At 32.5% G+C, this 25,023-nt stretch overlaps 1 protein-coding gene across 1 annotated transcript in view; it reads right to left on the bottom strand.

Moving 5' to 3' along the window:
• Ptpmeg (protein tyrosine phosphatase Meg) overlaps window positions 1-25,023 on the bottom strand; it is a 299,589-nt gene that overhangs the window by 80,801 nt on the left and 193,765 nt on the right. The window contains exons 11-12 of the mRNA XM_089090461.1: window positions 12,543-12,726; window positions 7,592-7,886 (exon numbers count right to left, since the gene is read on the bottom strand). Of these exons, the coding sequence (XP_088946587.1) occupies window positions 7,592-7,886; window positions 12,543-12,726 (479 nt within the window). The remainder of the gene's footprint in view (window positions 1-7,591; window positions 7,887-12,542; window positions 12,727-25,023) is intronic.

Raw genomic sequence — 25,023 nt, 5'->3', positions numbered from 1 at the left:
TGACTTAACAGAATGACTAAAAAGAACTTAGATGCAACGCGCGTTACATAGACTACAAGCGGTCATTTTAGAACCAAAAAATCTAACACAAATAGAGACTAGGCGGAAAACCCTTGTTATTTGCAGGGCTATTTACAATAGGGCTCAAACATGGATATATTTTCAACGGATATACTGTACTTTCATAACTAGTAAAAATTTCAGGTATCCAGCAATTACCAAGGAGTAGCCTCAAAGTAAAACAATGAGTGAGGGAAGAGTATCAGATCTTGCTGCTTGAAACAGAAAAGGATATTAGCCTACAATTGGGGCTATTCAGAAAGATACATGTTAAGAAAACAATTCTTACTTCATAATATACAAAAATATTGTAGTTAACACATGTTGAAGGCTCTTTCACTTTACTTCCCCCTCCCTGATGTGCAAATACATAGCCCAAATTATATTTCATATGTATTTTCCCGTTTCTTGATTTTGTCACCGTTGTCTCAATTTAGGGGTACACGGGCTGAAACAGGAGTGACACATGACAAAATACAGGGGAAATATATAATTAAGGCTATATATTTGCACAATTGGGGGGGGGGGTAAGGGGTAAATTATAGTGGAAGCGCATTCAAAATGCTTTAAGTACAATATTTTGCATATTGCGTATTAAGTAGCTTTTTTTTCTTAACATATTTACCTTTCAATAGCCCCATATTGCGTATTAAGTAGCTTTTTTTTCGTAACATATTTACCTTTCAATAGCCCCAATTGCTAATACCAAAAAATGTCGATCAGACGTTATGGACTTTAAACATGTTAAAAAAAAAGAATGAAAAAGAGAAAACAATGGTGTCTAAAAGAGTTATCTCAAATAGATCTCCTTTGAAGTTGAAAACTGCTTCAAAGACACCGATGTGATCGAGTGCTCCAAACAAAAGATCACTTGCTCTTCCGACTATGTCCTCTCTAAAAACGTAGAATGATAGCAAAAATACATTGTATCACAATTAAATAGTATTGTTGATCAGAGCATAAGTAATTTGCACCCCACTTACATAGTATTGCGTGTCCATCATAGAGGGAGTTCTCAAAACAATCGAACAGTACTGATGAGCAGTTTCTGCAGTCTTTCTTTTCACTACCAAAGGACCGATGTGACACTGCGTGTTTTAGTAATTAGTCTAAGTCTGCACTGACATTAATGTGTAGTTTGTTCAGCTTATCTTTTCTCTAAGAAAAAGAAAATGTCCCATGACACTGCACACAGATTGGTTAACAAAAACTTGCAATGGTCTTGCTATGTCCAAATTTGCAATTTCTACAGCCTATCTTGTTCTCTATCAAAAAGTCGATGTAAATAGCGACGAAGACCACACTGTCTTACCATCATAAACAATAAGTAGAACAACAGGGAAATTTTTATACAAGACAGTGGAACGCAACTTTAAAAGAATATTTCGACCCTATATCCAAGGGCCGTCCTCAGTAAAACAAACGAAGAGAACAAAAGACAATATAAAAGAAACTTACATGAAAATTCAATCATTAAAACTGAAAAGGAAGTCCTGGTTGAACTTCCTTGAAGTAAAGATATTAGGGCTGTTTTTAAAAGATTTTTTATAAAAAAAACTATTTTCAGTTTTAATGATTGAATTTTAATGTAAGTTTCTTTTATATTGTTTTTTTTTCTCTTTGTTTGTTTTGCTGAGACGGCCCTTGGATATAGGGTCGAAATATTCATTTGAAGTTGCGGTCCACTATCTTGTATAAAAATTTCCCTGTTGTTCTACTTAGAGTCGATGTCCTCTACAGTGCATGTTCCAGTATTTAGTTTCTGAAAATGACTGGAGAAAATCAATCGTTCCAAGGAAACATCTCCACCAGCAATCTTTAGAAATATTTTCACTCTCTTTTCCATAATACAGGATTTGACAGGGTTATAGATCACATCCTTAATTGCAAGATCACTAAATGGGTTTCCCATGCAACTCAACTCCCGTATAACTCAACATTGTTCAAATCAAACCCCGTTCAACCCTCATGCAGCCCAACCCCTGTTCAACTCAACTCCTTCAACAGGTTAGGCAGAATAGGGTTGAGTTAAATGGAGATGAGTTATTTTCGACGTAATACCTTAGATTAGTTGTTTTTTCCCAAGACCACACTGCCTCTCTATAACGAATAAATACAAGTTCAAATGGGGATAAGAACTACGAACAAATAAAAGTTCAAATGGGGATAAAAAATTGTCCCCATTTGAACGTTATTTGTTTGGGGATGAGTTGCGTGGAAGTCGAGTTGCAAGGGGCTGAGTTTTATTGAGTTACAATTCAATATTGTTGAATTGAATAGGGGTTGAGCTAAACAGGGTTGAGTTGGATGCGGGTTGAGTTGAACGAAGGTTGAGGTAAACGGCTAGAGTTGCACGGGGATTAAGTTATGCGCATACATCTATATGGATTCTGTTGCATCCATCTACTTGAATGTTCCGCTAGACATAAAAGCGAAGCCTAGCAATAAAATATACCCAGATTGCCTACTAGATCTCAAAAGACCTGTCCTTCAAAAGTTGACTCTTGTTACTTATCGCAGAGTAAAATAATATACACAAAAATACATGTAGACGAAAAGTGTCTATCAATCTTGATACGAATGTAAGTCAATATATGTGAAAATAAGCTAAGGCTTAAAATCAGAGTTATCTTCTTTTGGAGCTAATAAGCTTTTCAAATCTTATTTGTAAATGCTACCATGAAAGCTAACTGGGAGTTTGTTAGGGTTCTTATACGATTTTTTTTTTCATTTTTTTACTTATCAAATAGCTTTGTTTTCTTCCAATAGATAATTACTTGCAGTAATATTATATTGTCATTTCTTGTTCCAAGCAACAATGTCTGATTGGGGACAGGAACCCTGAATTTCGATGTTTTTCTTTTCTTTTTAGTTTGAGAAAAAGCAACCGTTCCTCTACAACATTCGCAATAAGAAAAGTTTGACTCAATTTGCCCCCTCCCCTCCTAATATTTGCTCCCTGAACCGGCAAGAACAGGGTGTAATACAAGGCACCAGAATAAACTCAAGCCTTGTAAGCCCGTGGCTACCAACCGATACAGATTGTCTTTTCGACAGTATTTTGTGTCTCATTTCAAAAAATAAGTGACAAGGAAGAGTGATTATTTAAATTATATTGCGTCCCATTTAATTCTTGTTATTTGACATAATAAATTCGTATCATATCGTAAGATAAACAACTTCTTGCGTAGATGAAAAAAGACAAAGATGAAGATAAAATAAACTCTTATTAAAAGATAAGACATATCAAAAGCTTCTATCTAACAAAGATACAAAAATCTAAAAGGGATAAAAACTTTTTTTTACAGAAGATCCCTACCCTAGATTTATGGCTCTGTATACCTATTTACTTTCGGCATAATTTTCTTCATCATTTTAACAACCAACGAGGGAATTATTCAATGAGCTAAAGAAAGGGAAAAATTACTACATAATCAAGGGTCTCGAAGATATGTAATTAATATCTATGGGTTAAAAATAACTAAAGGGGACATTCCACAGAACCAATAGAACAGAAAAATCATTAAAAAATTACGTTGTCATCATAATAGTTTCCCCACCATTCCCCTAACGACGAGGTAAATCGCTAAATGAACTCATAAAAGGGGAAAACTAATTCTTAAGCAAAAACATTGAAATTTGAACACGAGTCCCGATTTAAAATCAATGAGACAGGGCATCCCTTAACACCAAATGAGTAAGACTTCTTTACTTGCAGACACGTACATAGGGCAAAGCCGATATAATCATCAGTCAAAACAGAGGGAGAAGGGGTTTTGGCAGGGTTGTACCCAGGGGGAGGGGGTCACCAGATTTGAACTCCCCCCCCCCAAAAAAAAAATCGAGTTGTAAATTCGTAACAAAATGGATATAAACAAATTTTGATGGGATTTTTAAGTTTTTAGTTTTTTGCCCATCCCCCCACCAAAAAAAAGAAAATCCTGGGTACACTCTTGGGCTTTGGATCCGAACCGTCACGTAATATGAAAAGTTTTACAATGTCCCAATATTTGTCTGTTCTTATTTTTTCGGAGTTGCTCCTGCCCCAAAATAAAAACTTTTCCACTAATGTGTCGAGTCCACTACGTTGCCTTTATGCTTTCTTTTATTCTTAACGCTCGGCAACAATAAATGCATCTGTAATTCTGTGGTTGTCAAGGATGGGGTCCAGAGCGAAATCCTGGCCACGCCACTAAATAGCGCTAAAAAATTCTCTAAATATGTCCGTTTTTTCTACCTTCTGAAGTCCAGTTTCATTGTAGTACATTGTTTGACCGAAGTCGTCCAGGGTAAACCTTCATGGCTTAAAATCAAAATTTTCAGACAGACATTTTTCACAAATTAGTTCCAATGACTTTATCTCCAAAGATGACATTCGCATAGCTCCAGGTTTCACAGGTGGGTAAAAAAATTAATAAAACGCAACAAAAATTGCTTTACAAGGCGGACAAAAATGTTATGGGTAGAAGCAACTGCATTTAGCTGCTTCTATAAATATATTCATTTCTTCGCTATGTAAATAGTCACACAAAGACGTTTAAAAACGTCCTGAATGAATATTCAATTAGATGAATTTTAGCTTTCTCAATCCCTTCTTCCTAGTTTCAAAATACTCTAAAACATGAACGAATTTTTTCAATATCTATAAGATTTAATGGGTCACTTTAATAAGGCAATTAATTATAAGCAGGAAGAAGGATTTGACTGGATATATTTTACATTAAACTCCGTCAAAAGTTTTCATAATCGAACGCTAATTTTAGAAAAACTGGTTAATGAATTATAAGGTGCACTCAAAGATCATGGCAATAAATCAACAATACTGTTAATTCTGCTAAATTACAAAAATAAGTAATCATCTACGTCACTCGTCTTTGAATGTTCTCAGCTTAAGTTTTCAGACGTTTTTGTAAATATCTGCATCTTGTATATAATTTTTCACACCTTCCCCGACAAGTGGGAAGACCCATTTTTATAGGGCAGCTCTAGTCGACTATCAATGTCGTCTTTTTTTTATCCGCTGGAATTTCCCCTAACCTCTAGTCAAATGTTAAAACCGATTGACTTGGCATAATCCATGCAGCAACCATAGATTTAAGGCGCTGGGGAGAATGCCGGGGAGAATGATTATGGGTTGAATCATTTACTCCTCCGGTGTAAGCAGCTTTCTCATTTAGAGGGATCAATTATCAAGGATGTGGAAGATAGGCAGCTTTGTGGGTTAATGAGGTCTAGGACTCCCCGTTATATTGTGGCAGTAGGAAATTTTGTATTGATGGGAAGTAGTCAAATGGAATGTAGTTTTTCTTTAGTACTTGTCTTTTTTGTATATGTCTTCAAAAGGCTTTTAAACACAGATTATTATTCTATATTATATTATTATACCTTATCACTACTTCATATTTCAAGAAGTATTAACTGACTACGAAAGGCGGTAATCCTGAATTTTGACACTTTAGCTTAGACGCAACATGATATTCTTCTGCAGAAATCTCCACACGGAAGGTTTGATTCAGTGGCGTCAATAAGGATGGGAAAACTGTCCTCTTACAAGGGTTTCCTGACCCTCGATAGATTTTGACAAATATCCTTTTTAGCAATTTCGCAGAAGTATGATTTCTTTGTATTTTCATTGAGAAACAACAAAATGCCTTTCCCCCTTTTGCCCCTCCCCCTACTTTCCGTGAATTAATCCCACCGGTATGACTGAATGTGCGTCCGCCCCCCCCCCCCAAAAAAAAAATTTCTGCTTTCAGGCATGTTTGTCAAACTACAAATTATTCATTTACGTTTATTTTTATGAGTAAAATTGTACGCAATATTCCAATGAGTAAAAGACTCAAAGCTTTTTGAGGCTGAGTATCAAAATTAGGCGCATTTTCGTTCGATAGCCGTTGGTCTAATCACTTGATAAACTTAAAAGCAGAGTCCACGTATTAACCGTAGATTTAACAATGTGGGATTGAATCTTGCAAGACAGAACAGAGAGTGATGACGAAAATATTGGTGTATGACATAGGACTGCTGGCAGTTATAAATGTTGATGTTTCCAGCTGAATTCAGAGAGCAAAAGCAAAATCAGCATGTATCATTGACTTTAAATTTACGATACATTTATATTTTTCCGGCATTTGTTTTGTCATAGTCCCTTATCATCACTTTTTATCCCAAGCGGCAATGTTTGACCAAAGACGGTAGTCCTAAACTGCAATATTTTTCGTTTCCTTTGTGGCAGTTACCCCATAGGCCCAAAACTATTCTAAGGTTTGACTAATGTCTACCGATTAAAACATATCTAAGTTCGGTTCCTACCGTCACATTGTAAATTATTTTGGTCTTTCTACTTCCCTCTGCATTCTATGCATCTTTTGGATAAGAAATGATATTTACGCGTCTCAGTGACTCAGTTAATCCCCAAATTCTGTGTAATCTTTCGACGGATTTGTTTTGAATGCACTCATTACTTGCTGTCAAGCTCGGAGTAGTGTCCCAGGGCCATGCATGTTTATTTTTATGCTTTACACAGTCTAGTGGTCACATTTTTTTTTTTGGAGGGGGGGCATTATATCATGAAAAAACAGAAAAAAGACGATACAAATTTCGAGATCTTGGGGGGGGGTAAGGACCTTAACGACCCCGCCCATTGCGTATGTGCTTGGCGGCACACTTATCTGCTTGAAACTTACTGAAGTCTTTCTTCGAGTATTTTCATTTAAATTATTATTTTCTTGTTTGATTTCTATTTCAACGTGTCCCTTTCTTTACACTTTTATTAAAAATCCTCGTTTTTGCTGTGTATTTCTTTCTTTTCCTTTTTCTTTTCTCGCTTATCTTTTGGTCAACGTCTTAGCCAAGTAGTTGGCACGCTGAACTTGTAATTCTACGTCTTTTGGGACAGGGGCCCGAGCTCTGATGTCACCGACTATTTTATTTGGGACGGGGGTTAGCTGTGTAACTCTGAAAGCTCAGCCAGAGTCAACCCAGCTCCAAATGGGTACTTGAATAAATCTGGGAGAAATCACGCTACAAGCACCACTGGTTTGCATGCGAAAAAGTTTTTGACTTTCGTTCGATTTTGTTCTAACAGATTGTTTTCCGATACAATGTAAAAACTCTCCTATTTGTTACCATAGTGGCATGACTTCCGAAATTCCTGCATACAACAAATTGAAGTTTTTTTTATTGAATTTAATGTTATAAGACTTAAAATGTTCCATATCTTATGACTGCACAAATATTCAAACAGATCTTCATATATTTGTAGATGTTAAAAACTCAAAACACTGGACTATCCCCCCCCCCCAAGCTGCGCAAGTCCCTGGATGGATTCATAATAAAAAAAAAACTTTAACAACAGAGATGTATTAATGAGTGGGTGATAGATAGTTTCGCTAAAATGTTCACTTCCGGAACTTTAAATTCGTTAAGATAGCTTTTAAGGGCAACATAGTAAATGAATGTATTTGCTGTTCAAGAGCCTAGAACGAATCCTATGATTCTATAAAAAAAAAGTATTAACAGCGTAACTTACCATTCTGTTTCACTTTTAAAAGCAACTCGGCATTGCTAATTTCACGAACACTTCTTATAATCACAACAACTTGATCATGTGTTAGTGGAGCAACCTCTCTTCCGTTGATTTGAAGGAGTTGATCTCCCTCATTTAACCGGGGGAAACATCGATCGGCAGGTGAATTAGGAACCACACGAGAAACAAGTAAAGGCTGACCTTCGTCAACACCACCTTTAACATTGAAACCAAAACGTCCATTTTCGTCTGGACGGAGTCGAATAAAAATACCATCATCACTACAAACGCTTCCAGCCTGAAATATTATATTATTGGATGACATTTCATTTAAAGTACCAAAGACGGTGAAAATTAATTCTTATTTTGTTTGAATTTGTTAAGTGAAAATCTACGCGACCTTATGTATTTTAAAAATCAGAAATTCAATTTTTTATGAACGAGACATCCACATGCAGTATTTGGTAGAAACAAAATTAGAAAAAAGCAACATGAATTAATAAATTTTTAATATAAATTAATAAAAAAGAATTTAGAAAAATATAGATATTGTAGGTGCACACAAGTTTGACCTTATAGAGGTAAGGGTCCAAACCTGCATCAAAGGTTTCAAATCTTGGAGGCATGGCTGCAACTATATATTTTTATAAAAAAAAATAGGTAACAAAACACATGTATCATTATTTCATTTCGCATCTCACAAGGAGAGGGTTCAAATTCTGTGCAAGTAAAATACCTGCTACCCAGAGAAGTTGAAGAAGGATACTGTTAAAGACGAGAGGTGGTGATGACACAAAAAGTCATATTTTAGAACAGTGTAAAATATGTCATGACTCCCCCACACTATAATTTTAATTCTTACATAACTCGAATTTCAAGGGTAGCAGAAAAAAACTTCCTTGTATTTAAAGATAAAAGCATTTTTTTATGAACCTTTCCAGAATGATCATTTCGCTTTTTTAGTCTTTGCTAAACCTTTTTAGTCTAGTAGTCTTTGGAAAAAAACAAAGAAATCATTTCATATTTTATCTAAACGTATTCGTACGTAAGATAGCGGCATGAATGACAGTGCGAAAGCGACCAGTAAGTGCTTCAAAAGTACAAATGTGTGACAGTTATCAACCCTGGACGATTACCACTTCATATTATTAAATATAAAAAAAGTTTTTTTTTTAACTGAAAGTAAGGAGCAACGTTAAAACTTAAAACGAAGAGAAATTATTCCGTATATGAAAGGGGCTGTCCCCTGCTCAACGCCACGCTCCTTACGCTGAAGTGTTTTATTGTTTAAAAAAAAATAATTGTGAGACAGAGTATACGGAATAATTTCTATTCGTTTTAAGTTTTAATGTTGCTCCTTACTTTCAGTAAAAAAAACTTGTTTTTTTTATTTAATTTTTGAACGTTTTTGAATTAATGCAGGTTTTGATTTTGGCTCACCGTCAATGAATAATTAAAACAAAATTTGCATATTGATTTTACTTTTATTTGGTTAAATGGGCTTACTCAAAAGTTGTTTAATTTTATTTACGGACGTTTTTATTAATAATGACCCCTTAATCACAAAGACCATTAATTAGAATAAATAGCTCTTATGAAAGTACTAAAAAATCTTTGGGTTAAAGAGCGAGGTATTGACTAGGGGGCGGACCCAATCATATACGTAATAATTTCTGTTCATTATAAGTTTTGATGTTGCTCCTTACGCATAACAACTTCCTCCATGGAAAGATCCTACCAAAAAACTCCCGACCCCCCCCACTCCCAGAAAAATCCTCCCTGAAAACGTCTGTATACTTCCCAATAACCAATACTATGAGTCAACATTGGGTAAACAAAATTTGCACTTTACTGAAAAAATATAAATGTTTTTACTTTTATAACTTTAATTTAATTTAAATCTTTTCTTTTTTTTAAGACTTTATAGATTGGCCTGCTACTTGTATGCTGGAGAAAAATATTCAGCAATTTTTAACAACATACACCATTTTAAAAATATGGACACAAATAGTACTGTTTAATTTAGTTTCATACCTCCTCTAGTTGACCTGAAATGGAAAACTTTATACCATTCGCAAAAAAATGTGTTTACTTTCTTTTATAGATTGGATACACTTACGCTTTTTTGATTTGTTTAAATTTTAAGAGAAGAATTGGGAGGGTTGGGGTGGGAGGGTGGTAGTGGAAGGGGGATTAGTTGCCCTCAAATAACTTTCGACTATTAAAAAGGGCATCAGCCCTTTCTATTTTCAATCAAATGAGCCCTTTTCGAAGTTCCCACGACAACTCCTTCGATACGAAGTGCCCTGGTCTAAACAACAACAACAACAAAAAATAATACATTATACCCACTTCGATCTTTACTATCAAAATGTCAAGCCTTCCAATCACTTTCGACTATTAAAAAGGGCACAAGCCCTTTGGATTTCCAATCGAATAAGCACTTTTGGAAACGACAACGCTTTCTATAAACACCTTATATGCCCCCAAGGCATAAATTACAACCCTTACCCTAACGTCTGTTAGGGTGGTTGTCATCCTCCAAGACGGAATTTCCAGAACTTTCAACTACGTTAAACAACATAGGTATCTCAAAATTTTGATTGAATGTATTTGGGGACATGGTGGGCGTGAGAGGGGTTTTAGTCACCTTCCAATCACTTCCGACTATTATAAAGGGTACAAGCCACATCAATTTCCAATTGAATGAGCGCTTTTCGAAGTTTCTACGACAACTTCTTCGATACGAAGTGCCCTGCTCTAAAGAAAAAAAAATAAATAATACATTGTGCCAACATCGTTCTTATATGCCCAGGGAGCATAACTTAAAACCATTGCCCTGAGGGTTGTGAGGGAATGTCCTCCTCTTTACTTAGTCCCCGTTTCTTGTCTCGTTCTCGAGTGTCCCCGTTCTTTACTTATGCAGTGCGATCGCGCTGCCTATGATTTATAAAGCAACTTTCTATATAAACCTTATATACCCCCAGGGCATAACTTACAAACCTTGCACTGAGGGCTCTGAGGGGGCTATTATCCTAAAAGACCTAATTTCCAGAACGTTCAACTACGTTGAACAAAATGAATATCTCAAAGTTTTGATTAGATGTGTTTTGGAAAATGCTGGGGGTGAGAGGGGCGCTATCCAATCATTCCAACTATTAAAAAAGGCACTAGCCCTTTCAATTTGCAATTGAATGAGCCCTTTATAAGTTTCTATGACAACGCTTTCAATAAAACCTTTATATACCCCAGGGCATAACTTACCACCCTTGCCCCGAGGGTTGTGGGGGGAGGGGTTGTCATCCTTAAAGATCTAATTTCCAAAACTTTCAACTATGTTGAGTAAAATGGCTATCAAAAAATTTTGATTGGATGTGTTTGGGTAAAAGGTGGGCGTGAAAGGGGGGTTAGTTGCCCTCAAATCACTTTCGACTCTCAAAAAAGGGTACTATCCCTTTGAAATTCAAATCGAATGAGCCCTTTTTCAATTTTTTACGACGAAGATTTCAATAAAAACCTTATATGCCTCCAGAGCATTCCTTATAATCCTTACCCTGAGGGTTGTGGGGGAGTGTCCTCCTCAAAAATATATTTTCTATCTGGGAATCAACTACGTTGAACAAAATGGCTATCTCAAATTTTTTATTGGATGTGTTTGGGGGAATGATGGGTGGGGGGGGAGGGCTAGTTGCCTTCCAATCACTTTCGACTATTAAAAAGGACACTAGCCCTTTGAATTTCCAATCGAATGAGCTTTATTTAAAGTTTCTACGACAACGCCTTCTTTAAAAACTTTATATGCCCCCAGGGCATAACTTAAAACCCTTGCCCTGAAGGCTGTGGGGGAGTGCCCTCCTCAAAAACATATTTTCTATCTGGAAATCAACTACGCCGAACCAAAGGGCTTTCACAACATTGTGATGGTATATATTGAAGAGACGGCTCAGCGTGGGGGGGGGACTAGTTGCCCTCCAATCATTTTCAAATATTAAAAAGGGCACTAGAACTCTCTATTTCCAATCGACTGAGCCCCTTTTGAAGTTTCTACGACAACCCCTTCCATATGAAGTACCTTGCTCTAAACGAAAAAAATAGTACATAGTACATTGTGACCACATCGTTCTTTACTTAGGCAGCGCTAGCGAGCTGCATATGATAATACCAAGACTACGTCTACGTCTTCTTAAAGCAACCCGTATGCATAGCATTGTTTGTAAGTGACGAATGCTATACCTGTGAATGAATATTTCATTTTCTAAAAATCAGATATTAGAACGTTTGTTTTTTTGGTTTTGAAAATTAAATTTTCAAGCATTTAAAAAAGGATTAAAATGAAAAAATAAAGGATAGAAAAATAAAGAAAAAAGGGACAAAAATTTTACAGCTAATAAAATAAGTTTGGCTGGTAGGGGATTCATGTGCATTTTAGAAACCCATACCACTTTGGGAGGGGAAATGTGTCGCTGGTTCAAACATGCAGTTTAAATCTTCTCCCCCTTTTAATAGTGATGCAATTAAATCTTATAAAGGAATAGTTAAAATTATGTTAGCAGGGTTAAATCTATCATAAAATTATATTAAGGGCTAGAGAATATGCAACATATCAACATCAACAATTTCATGCATTTTGATAGGGATAGAAGCCAAGGTGTACTAACACGTTTTGCAGTTGTCAAATAAAAAATGAGCTTACAAAACCTTCGAAAGTACGAGAGATTACTTTAGGTTAGAAATAAAGAACCTTTAAATAGAGTCACATAAATTAAGAAAGAAAGAGATAAAACGTGAAAAGGAAAAGAGTGAAAAGAAGAGTGAACGCCAAAACAATATTTCTGTGAATTGCTGGATAAATATTGCTGAAAAAGAATATTTCCTTCTTTTTCTTCACTAGAACTGTTTGTCAGGTCCGTTTTTATGACAGCCTGCCAAGTTTTATAAAAAACAATTATTGTACCTGAGATATTTCTGTCGGATACGGCGGTAGCTCTTCATCTTCTATTTCTTCATCAGCATATGTGAGACCACGAATTTCAAGAGCGGGTGTGAAGGGACGCCCTTGAGGTACTGGTGTGACTAAGGGAGATGGAACTCCAACAGCAAGTGTTACGGGTTCTCTGGCTTGCAAAAATCCTCCTTCACTACAATATAAAGCAGCTTATATTAATTTTGGCCTTTTGAAATTATGTGTTGGTAAAATTGTGCATTGATAAATGAACTCAAAACATTTAGATACATTAGAACTCAACAGCTTGCTAGATCCTCTTGATCCAATAGATAAGCCATTTTTCAAAGCTTACAGACTATCCGTCGAACTACCCTTGGAAGGGTTTTTGTTTTAATACTAGTTTTGTTTTTTGCAGTCTCATAATTATTTTTATATTGTATTTGTTTTTATGACTCATTATAAAAGGTAAATGGGGTTATAAGATAAGATTTTTTTTTTTTACTTTTATTGTATGGTTGAATATTTTCATTTCTTCTCTTTTTTTTCCTTAAACTCCGTCATTCAAGAGTTTATGATGGGTTAGAAATAAATTACTGTTATTATTATTCCAACAATTTAACAACACTATGCACCAAAAAGATTGGTATGATTCTATTAGCCAATTTGAACCAGCGGCCACTTCCTCTCAACATGACTTCGATTTTTGTAAAGGGAAAAATTTGGCTAGATTCCCCCTGCCCCCTAGATACGGAAAAATGTTTTTTTGTATTTTTATTTGGAAATACTTTTTTGAGTGTCTTCATGGGAAAAAAATTCGAAAAAAAAAACAACATTGTTCCACCAAAGATTTTGAAATATACAGAAAATTCCATCAATTGGGATCGCTGGTGCGATATATATAAATATATATATATATATATATATATATATATATATATATATATATATATATATATATATATATATATATATATATATATATATATATATATATATATATATATATATATATATATATATATATATATATATATATATATATATATATATATATATATATATATATATATACATATATATATATATATATATATATATATATATATATATATATATATATATATATATATATATATATATATATATATATATATATATATATATATATATATATATATATATATATATATATATATATATATATATATATATATATATATATATATATATATATATATATATATATATATATATATATATATATATATATATATATATAAAGTGCCTCTAAATGGCTAGATTCTCCGCCCCCTAGATACGGAAAAAAATGTTTTTTTGTATTTTTATTTGAAAATACTGTTTTAGAGTGTCTTCATGGGAAAATAAACAAAAAAAAAAAACAACATTGTTCCACCAAAGATTTTGAAATATACAGAAAATTCCATGAATTGGGATCGCTGGTGCGATATATATATATATATATATATATATATATATATATATATATATATATATATATATATATATATATATATATATATATATATATATATATATATATATATATATATATATATATATATATATATATATATATATATATATATATATATATATATATATATATATATATATATATATATATATATATATATATATATATATATATATATATATATATATATATATATATATATATATATATATATATATATATATATATATATATATATATATATATATATATATATATATATATATATATATATATATATATATATATATATATATATATATATATATATATATATATATATATATATATATATATATATATATATATATATATATATATATATATATATATATATATATATATATATATATATATATAGTGTGAGTGTGAGTGAGTGAGTGAGTATATATATATATATATATATATATATATATATGAGTGATGAGTGAGTGAGTGAGTGAGTGATATATATATATATATATATATATATATATATATATATATATATATATATATATATATATATATATATATATATATATATATATATATATATATATATATATATATATATATATATATATATATATATATATATATATATATATATATATATATATATATATATATATATATATATATATATATATATATATATATATATATATATATATATATATATATATATATATATATATATATATATATATATATATATATATATATATATATATATATATATATATATATATATATATGTATATATGTGTATATATATATATATATTTATATATTTATATATATTTAGATTCCGGTGATTTAAGAATAAACGAGTCATATTTCGGTTTTCTCAAAAGAGAAGCCGATACGTTAGTAATCCCTGAAATAAACCTTGAACCACTTTCCCAGTCATCTAATCAAACACGTGAACAACCCCTTAGGTCTCAAAGTGTGTCTGCAAGAAATGCCTTAATTAAAATCCGAAATCAAATGACATAGTTTTCCAACGTATTTAATTGCTGGTTCGTTTTGTTTTGTCGAGTGAATGAATTGATTCCTTTCAGATGTCAGTTGTTCGCTGGTATCCGTCAATGGCAGTACATGTTTTTTTTTGGATTGTGCAGATAGCTGATATTTGCAAATAACTCACTTTTATGGTTGTTAGGGAGTTGTTTTTAATTATCTCAATTTTTTGCTTTTATTGATACATCGTTTCGTTTCGCGCTGAAGAAGAGAGGCGTTTGTCCTCTCGAAATATTCGCTTTGTTTTTTCAGTATCGTCATTTGGCCTATAAAAACCCCATTTTTGCTCGTTTTTCTTTCTTTATAAAAGTGTTTAATTCAAACTTTTTTAAAACTTCGAAATTTTTCAACTTTATTTATTTTTTTCTTTTTGTACATAACTTAAAATGTCAAAATATGCTTACAGTTCTGACAATTGCGCTCTGTGATTGGTCAGAGACACGATGTGACTTTCCCACTGGTATTCTATGACCGGTTATTGACACTACCTAATCTATTGCATGTATTAAATCAATATTTTTTGTAAGTAGCAAATTCTTTCTTGAATTCACCTGCTGGATAAACAAAAAAGACATTTCGTTCAAGAAATTATGACAAAATTCCAAGTAAGTAACAAACTCTTTATTGTTTTCATGACTTAGAAACACGATGTAGAAATTTAATTCAAGAAATTATGAAAAATTCTCAGTAAGTAACAATATCTTTCTTGAAGTCAACTCTTGAATACACAATACGGAAATTTCATTTAAGAGACTATGTAAAAATTGAAAGCAAGGAACAAACTCTTTCCTGAAGTCACCTCTTGGATACACAATGCAGAAACTTCATTTAAGAAACTATGAAAAAATTGTAAGTAAGTAATAAATTCTTTCTTGAAGTCACCTCTTGGATACACAATACAGAAATTTCATTAAAGAAATTATGAAAAAATTGTAAGTAAGTAGCAAATTCTTTCTTGAATTCACCTGCTGGATAAACAAAAAGACATTTCGTTCAAGAAATTATGACAAAATTCTAAGTAAGTAACAAACTCTTAATTGTTTACACGACTTAGATATACGATGTAGAAATTTAATTCAAGAAATTATGAAGAAATTCTCAGTAAGTAACAATTTCTTTCTTGAAGTCAACTCTTGGATACACAATACGGAAATTTCATTCAAGAATTTCATGACTTAGATACACGATGTAGAAATTTAATTCAAGAAATTATGAAAAAATTCTCAGTAATTAACAATTTCTTTCTTGAAGTCAACTCTTGGATACACAATACGGAAATTTCATTTAAGAAATTATGTAAAAATTGTAAGCAAGTAACAAACTCTTTCCTGAAGTCACCTCTTGGATACACAATGCAGAAACTTCATTTAAGAAACTATGAAAAAATTGTAAGTAAGTAACAAATTCTTTCTTGAAGTCACCTCTTGATACGCAATACAGAAATTTCATTAAAGAAATTATGAAAAAATTGTAAGTAAGTAGCAAATTCTTTCTGGAATTCACCTGCTGGATAAACAAAAAGACATTTCTTTCAAGAAATTATGACAAAATTCTAAGTAAGTAACAAACTCTTAATTGTTGTCACGACTTAGATATACGGTGTAGAAATTTAATTCAAGAAATTATGATGAAAGTCTCAGTAAGTAACAAACTCTTTTTTTTGATTTCACCTCTTCTATGTACAGTACAGATACTTAATTCAAGAAATTATGAAAAAATCGTAAGTAACTAACTTTTTTTTTCTCTTTATAAAAAAAAATTGTCCCTTAGCTACACGATATAGAAATTTAATTCAAGAAATTATGAAAAAATTCTCAGTAAGTAACAATTTCTTTCTTGAAGTCAACTCGACAAGCTCTTTATTGATTTCACCTCTTGAATATACAGTACAGATACTTCATTCAAGAAACGTGATTAAACACGTTTTGAAACTACATGCTATTTGCTTGCCTTTCCTTTGCACCTTTCCAAAATGAGCTGGGATTCCCCACCGGGTCCTACACATTGCAAAAAAGTGAGAAGTATGAAAACTCCACGTTTTCAACCAGACTGGTTTTTTACCTAAATCTTTGGAAACAGCCCAGCCTCTATTTCTGACCGTTTAAGTTTTGATGTTAGTGTTGTCAGTCAAAAGCTATGACCTTGAGAAAAGAGCTTGAGAAAATTGCCTGATTATCGATAAATCCATGTCAGAAAAACCGGTGTGTCTTTTTTAGTTGCCAATATATTTAGAATGGTTTTAAGGTGAAAATTGTGACGTAAAAATAACTCAGTTATTTGCTTGGGTGTATAGGAATTCCCATTTTATTTGCTTGCCTGTATTTTGTCTTAAATAAGTAGTTTTTGTATCTTTTAAAAGAACTTTAAGGGGTTTGAGAGACTCAGTTGCCTGATTCCGTGTGGTTTTTCTTTACTTAGTGCTCATTAAAAACGAAGTTTTTTATATAAATAACTATTTATTTTATCTGTTAAAATATCTTTTATTGGTTTGAGAGAATCTGTTGCCTGATTCCGTGTGGTTTTTCTTTACTTCGTGCAAATTAAAAACTAATTTTTTTTTGTAAATTATTAGTTCATTTATCTTTTAAAATAACTTTAAGGGGTTTGAGAGACTCAGTTGCCTGATTCTGTGTGGTATTTCTTTACTTTTTACACATTAAAAACGAAATTTTATAGTTAAATAATTAGTTCTTGTATCTTTTAAAAGAGCTATAAGGGGTTTGAGAGACTCTGTTGCCTGATATTGTTTTCACGACTTAGATATACGATGTAGAAATTTAATTCAAGAAATTATGATGAAATTCTCAGTAATACTCAGAAATCAGTAAGTGAGACGAGGTTACGTGCGCGCACGTAACCTCGTCTAAATTAACCTTAAAAAATGAAATAAAGCTATGTCGACTTTGCATATTTTATTCAACATAACCGAGAAAGCGCTGGAGGGGGGCATTCCTGTCGACTTTTGGAGGATCGCATTTTTCGATAATCAAGCAATTTTCTCAAGCTCTTTTCTCAAGGTAATAGCTTTTGACTGACAACACTAACATCAAAACTTAAACGGTCAGAAATAGAGGCTGCGCTGTTTCCAAAGATTTAGCTAAAAAACCAGTCTGGTTGAAAACGTGGAGTTTTCGTACTGCTCACTTTTTTGCAATGTGTAGGAACCGGTGGGGAATCCCCGCTCATTTGGAAAGGTGCCAAGGAAAGGCAAGCAAATAGCATGTAGTTTCAAAACGTGTTTAATCACGTTTCTTGAATGAAGTATCTGTACTGTATATTCAAGAGGTGAAATCAATAAAGAGCTTGTCGAGTTGACTTCAAGAAAGAAATTGTTACTTACTGAGAATTTTTTCATAATTTCTTGAATTAAATTTCTACATCGTGTAGCTAAGTGAAAATTGTTTGTGATAAAGAGAAAAAAAAAGTTACTTACTTGCGATTTTTTCATAATTTCTTGAATGAAGTATCTGTACTGTACATCCAAGAGGTGAAATCAAAAAAAGAGTTTGTTACTTACTGAGAATTTCATCATAATTTCTTGAATTAAATTTCTACATCTTATATCTAAGTCGTGAAAACAATATCAGGCAACAGAGTCTCTCAAACCCCTTATAGCTCTTTTAAAAGATACAAGAACTACTTATTTAACACAAAAATTTCGTTTTTAATGGGCATCAAGTAAAGAAAAACCACACGGAATCAGGCAACAGAGTCTCTCAAACCCCGTAAAGCTCTTTTAAAAGATACAAGAACTACTTATTTACAACAAAAATTTCGTTTTTAATGAGCACTAAGTAAAGAAAAACCACACGGAATCAGGCAACAGAGTCTCTCAAACCCCTTAAAGCTCTTTTAAAAGATACAAAAACTACTTATTTAAAACAAAAATTTCGTTTTTAATGGGCACCAATTAAAGAAAAACCACACGGAATCAGGAAACAGAGTCTCTCAAACCCCTTAAAGCTCTTTTAACATATAAAATAACTACTTATTTAAAACAAACACTTCGTTTTTAATGAGAACTAAGTGAATAAAAACCACACGGAATCAGGCAACAGAGTCTCTCAAACCCCTTAAAGCTCTTTTAACACATACAAAAACTACTTATTTAAAACAAAAACTTCGTTTTTAGTTAGCACTAATTAAAGAAAAACCACACGGAATTAGGCAACTGAGTCTCTCAAACCCCTTAAAGCTCTATTAAAAGATACAAAAACCACTTATTAAAAACAAAAACTTAGTTTTTAAAGTGAAATAATTGAAAAAAAACCACACGGAATCAGTCACCAGAGTCTCTCACACCCATTAAATCTATTTTAAAACATACAAGAACTACTTATTTAACACAACAAATTCGTTTTTAATGAAAACTAATTAAAGAAAAACCACACGGAAACAGCCAACTGAGTCTCTGAAACCCCTTAAAGCTCTTTTAAAAGATACAAAAACTACTTATTTAACACAAAATACAGGCAAGCAAATTACATGGGAATTCCTATACACGCAAGCAAATAACTGAGTTATTTTTACGTCACAATTTTCAACTTAAAACCATTCTAAATATATTGGCAACTAAAAAAGACACACCGGTTTTTCTGACACGGATTTATCGATAATCAGGCAATTTTCTCAAGCTCTTTTCTCAAGGTCATAGCTTTTGACTGACAACACTAACATCAAAACTTAAACGGTCAGAAACAGAGGCTGGGCTGTTTCCAAAGATTTAGCTAAAAAACCAGTCTGGTTGAAAACGTGGAGTTTTCGTACTGGTCACTTTTTTGCAATGTGTAGGAACCGGTGTGGAATCCCCGCTCATTTGGAAAGGTGCAAAGTAAAGGCAAGCAAATAGCCTGTAGTTTCAAAACGTATTTAATCACGTTTGTTGAATGGAGTATCTGTACTGTATATTCAAGAGGTGAAATCAATAAAGAGCTTGTCGAGTTGACTTAAAGAAAGAAATTGTTACTTATTGAGAATTTCTTCATAATTTCTTGAATTAAATTCCTACATCGTATATGTAAGTCGTGAAAATTGTTTGTGATAAAGAGAAAAAAAAGCTACTTACTTGCGATTTTTTCATAATTTCTTGAAAGAAGTATCTCTACTGTATATCCAAGAGGTGAAATAAAAAAAAAGAATTTGTTAATTACTGAGAATTTCTTCATAATTTCTTGAATTAAATTTCTAAACCGTATATCTAAGTCGTGAAAACAATTAAGAGTTTTACTTACTTAGAATTTTGTCATAATTTCTTGAACGAAATGTCTTTTTGTTTATCCAGCAGGTGAATTCCAGAAAGAATTTGCTACTTATTAACAGTTTTTTCATAATTTCTTTAATGAAATTTCTGTATTGTGTATCCAAGAGGTGACTTCAAGAAAGAATTTGTTACTTACTTACAATTTTTTTTATAGTTTCTTAAATGAAGTTTCTGCATTGTGTATCCAAAAGGTGACTTCAGGAAAGAGTTTGTTACTTGCTTACAATTTTTTCATAATTTCTTAAATGAAATTTCCATATTGTGTATCCAAGAGTTTACTTCAAGAAAGAAATTGTTACTTACTGAGAATTTTTTCATAATTTCTTGAATTAAATTTCTACATCGCGCAGCTAAGTGAAAACTGTTTTTGATAAAGAGAAAAAAAAAGTAACTTACTTGCAATTTTTTCATAATTTCTTGAATGAAGTATCTGTATTGTATATCCAAGAGGTGAAAACAAAAAGAGTTTGTTACTTACTTACAAATATTTTCATAATTTCCTGAATGAAATTTTCGTATTATGTATCCAAGAGTTGACTTCAAGAAAGAAATTGTTACTTACTGAGAATTTCTTCATAATTTCTTGAATAAAATTTCTACATCGTATATCTAAGTCGTGAAAACAATTAAGAGTTTGTTACTTACTTAGAATGTTGTCATAATTTCTTGAACGAAATGTCTTTTTGTTTATCTAGCAGGTGAATTCAAGAAAGAATTTGCTACTTACTTACAATTTTTTCATAATTTCTTTAATGAAATTTCTGTTTTGTGTATCCAAGAGGTGACTTAAAGAAAGAATTTGTTACTTACTTAAAATTTTTTCATATTTTATTAAATTAATTTTCTTAATTGTGTATCGAAGAGGTGACTTCAGGAAAGAGTTTGTTACTTGCTTAAAATTTTTCCATAATTTATTAAATGAAATTTTCTTATTGTGTATCCAAGAGGTGACTTCAAGAAAGAAAGAAATCGCTACCTACTGAAAATGTTTTCATAATTTCTTGAATCAAATTTCTACATCGTGTATGTAAGTCCTGAAAACAATAAATAGTGTGTTACTTAATTAGAATTTTGTCGTAATTTCTTGAACGAAATTTTTTTTTTGTTTATCCAGCAGGTGAATTCAAGAAAGAATTTGCTACTTACAAAAAATATTGATTTAATACATGCAATAGATTAGGTAGTGTCAATAACCGGTCATAGAATACCAGTGGGAAAGTCATATCGTGTCTCTGACCAATCACAGAGCGCAATTGTCAGAACTGTAAGCATATTTTGACATTTTAAGTTATGTACAAAAAGAAAAATATAAATAAAGTTGAAAAATTTCGAAGATTTAAAAAAGTTTGAATTAAACACTTTTAGGATATCGAGTGTCTTTACTGAAAAACTACTGCATTACAGAGTCTCTCAAATCCCGTAAAGCTATTTTAAAATTTATAAGAATTATTTATTTAACAGAAATCCTAAATTTTGTTTTTAATGGGTATCAAGTAAAGAAAACCCACACGGAATCAGGCAACAGAGTCTCTCAAACCCCGTAAAGATATTTTAAAAGATACAAGAACTACTTATTTACAACAAAAATTTCGTTTTTAATGTAAACTAAGTAAAGTAAAACCACACGGAATCAGGCAACATAGTCTCTCAAACCCCTGAAAGCTCTTTTAACAGATACAAGAACTAATTATTTAAAACAAAAATTTCATTTTTAATGTGTATCAATTAAAGAAAAACCACACGGAATCAGGCAACAGAGTCTCTCAAACCCCGTAAAGCTCTTTTAAAAGATACAATAAATACTTATTTACAGTAAAAATTTCGTTTTTAATGTGCACTAAGTAAAGAAAAACCACACGTAATCAGGCAACAGAGTCTCTCAAACCCCTTAAAGATCTTTTAAAAGATACAAGAACTACTTATTTAACACAAAAATTTTGTTTTTAATGGGCACTAAGTAAAGAAAAACCACACGGAATCAGGCAACAGAGTCTCTCAAACCCCTTAAAGCTCTTTTAACATATACAACAACTACTTATTTAAAACAAAAACTTCGTTTTTAATGAGTATGAATTAAAGAAAAACCACACGGAATCAGGCAACAGAGTCTCTCAAACCCCTTAAAGCTCTTTTAACACATACAAAAAATACTTATTTAAAACAAAAACTTCTTTTTTAATGTACACAAAGTAAAGAAAAACCACACGGAATTAGGCAACTGAGTCTCTCAAACCCCTTAAAGATCTTTTAAAATATACAAAAACTACTTATTTAACACAAAAATTTTGTTTTTAAAGTTCACTCAGTGAAGAAAAACCACACGGAATCAGGCAACAGAGTCTCTCAAACCCCTTAAAGATATTTTAAAACATAAAAGAAAAAATTATTAACCAAAAAAACTTCTTTTTTAATGAACACTAAGTAAACAAACACCACACGGAATCAGGCACCTGAGTCTATCAAACCCCTTAAAGCTCTTTTAAAAGATATACAAACTACTTATTTAAAACAAAATATAGGCACGCACATAACATGGGAATTACTATACACGCAAGCAAATAACTGGGTTATTTTTACGTCACAATTTTCAACTTAAAACCATTCTAAATATATTGGCAACTAAAAAAGACACACTGGTTTTTCTGACATGGATTTAACCTAAAAAAAAACTTGTATATCATGAAATAGAAATCCAGTAAATTGTGTCAGAAAAACTTGAACCAAACCAGATTATAACCACCTAACCAGATTGTACCTACCAAACCAGATTATACCTACCAGAAACCTGTTTGATACGGGGGCGTACGCAAATCCAGACGAGCATCTCTACTTATATATATATATATATATATATATATATATATATATATATATATATATATATATATATATATATATATATATATATTATATATATATATATATAAAATGCCTCAAAATTCTCTTTAAATGCATTTTGTTCCGACTCGTAAAAAAAGTGGGGGGTAGAAGGGGAAGAGGTTCAAACCCAGTAAAAACTTCCTGTATACAGCCTTACCTGTATATGATGTCTTGAGTTCAGAATAAATAAAAAAGGGGACATCTGATCCCTTAACTACCAAGGGGTATATAAGGAAATGGAAACTACTACTACTAACAGCTCAACGAAGCACAAAGCCGCCTGAGGGCAACGCGGCTACGCACGTTTCTCCTCCATCCCAATCTATTCAGAATACAGAGCATATACAGTGTCGTTTACTAGGCTATAGTTTCCTTAAAAGACGTCACTCCTCAAGCGGGAATAGAGTTGACCGCAAGGTCCCCAGTCTTCTCCCACGATGGTATTCTGCGTCACCATGCAATTTAACCCATTACTGGGAGAAGGTTTGTAACTCACACCGGTCTTTACACACCGGTGGGCCCTGCTGAGTGTACACTTGAGGGGCTTCTTCCTCCTCCACCTGTATTTACACCCCCGGGCAAGGGTGCCCCAGTTTCTATTATGGACCCCTCGGGAAAAGGTCTCTCCTTGGTCTGTGCCTACCTAAGTCAACTAAGGAATTGGATACCAAAGTCAATATATTTCCTTAAAACAAACTGAATTTTACTTCAAGTAAATAGCTCAAATAACTTTCAAAGGTGAAACTTTTATCCATAATTCACACTACGAAAAAAAAAAATTGAATTAGAAATATCACAGCCGTTATAAGACTCAATCACTTCAATTACATGCGGAGGGATAGGAAAATACAGTCTAACTTCAGATATACCTACAGCATTGACGCAAAAAGCAATAAGGATAGGGGTTCGACCCCTGGTTGCACTAGTTATTTCGTTGGAACGGGGGTCGGTGAAATGACTCTGTAGGCTCAGCCAGGGTTGACCCAGTTCTAAATCTGTATCTGGAGAAATCTGGGCAAAGTAAACAGGAAGGGTGTGCGAAAACACAGAATGGCTCCTCCTCCCTCAAAGCACTTTCTGGCTGAAGGGCCATGAGAGGGAGATCAGCACCACCGGTAGGGACTGTTAAGTCCAGTGCCGTATTCTTTACTTTATTCTTTTATGCTTGATGAGCCTTGCAAGCGATACCATAAAACATTTTGAGTGAACGGTACTTATCAGTTAGCCAGTACACACTCCATAATTTGGATCTATAAAATCAAACAATAACAGGTTTATTGAGATTTGTATACCGAGACAATTAGCTTCGGCTCAGTGGAAAACTAAATTGTAGCATTTGTAGCTATATTTTCACAAATATTTATTGGTATTTCGGTTAGGTTACATTTCGTATGCAGCACCGCTATACTTAACCCCAACCCCCATGTGCAGCTATACAGCCTAAATTATATACATCCTATCTATCACCCATGCGTTTCAGTTGTTTCAACCACGTACCTATACCCGTAGATAAGTACCGAGTGAATTAATAATAAATTTACAAATGTAGCCTCGGGGCTTACAAGCTTAAACTTAACAATAAACTGAACATTTGATTGAGATTTCAATAAACTTTGTTTCTAGTAGGTGCATTGTATCACAATGTCAATCATTGCCGGCTTTTATTAAAATTTTTAAGAAATTCATTCATACCCATTATGGCTATATATGCGGGCTATAATACCTGTAAACAAAACTTGGATTTTTAGACAGAATTATTCAACAGTTACTGATAACATCAAATTCCATAGACAACCGATCAATCACTTTTA

This window comes from Artemia sp. Qi Xiang Cuo, chromosome 6 (genome assembly GCF_049724085.1).
Source record: "Artemia sp. Qi Xiang Cuo chromosome 6, ASM4972408v1, whole genome shotgun sequence".
NCBI lineage: Eukaryota > Metazoa > Arthropoda > Branchiopoda > Anostraca > Artemiidae > Artemia > Artemia sp. Qi Xiang Cuo.
Note: the sequence above shows the minus strand (reverse complement) of the source record. Positions and strands in the feature narration are given on the sequence as shown.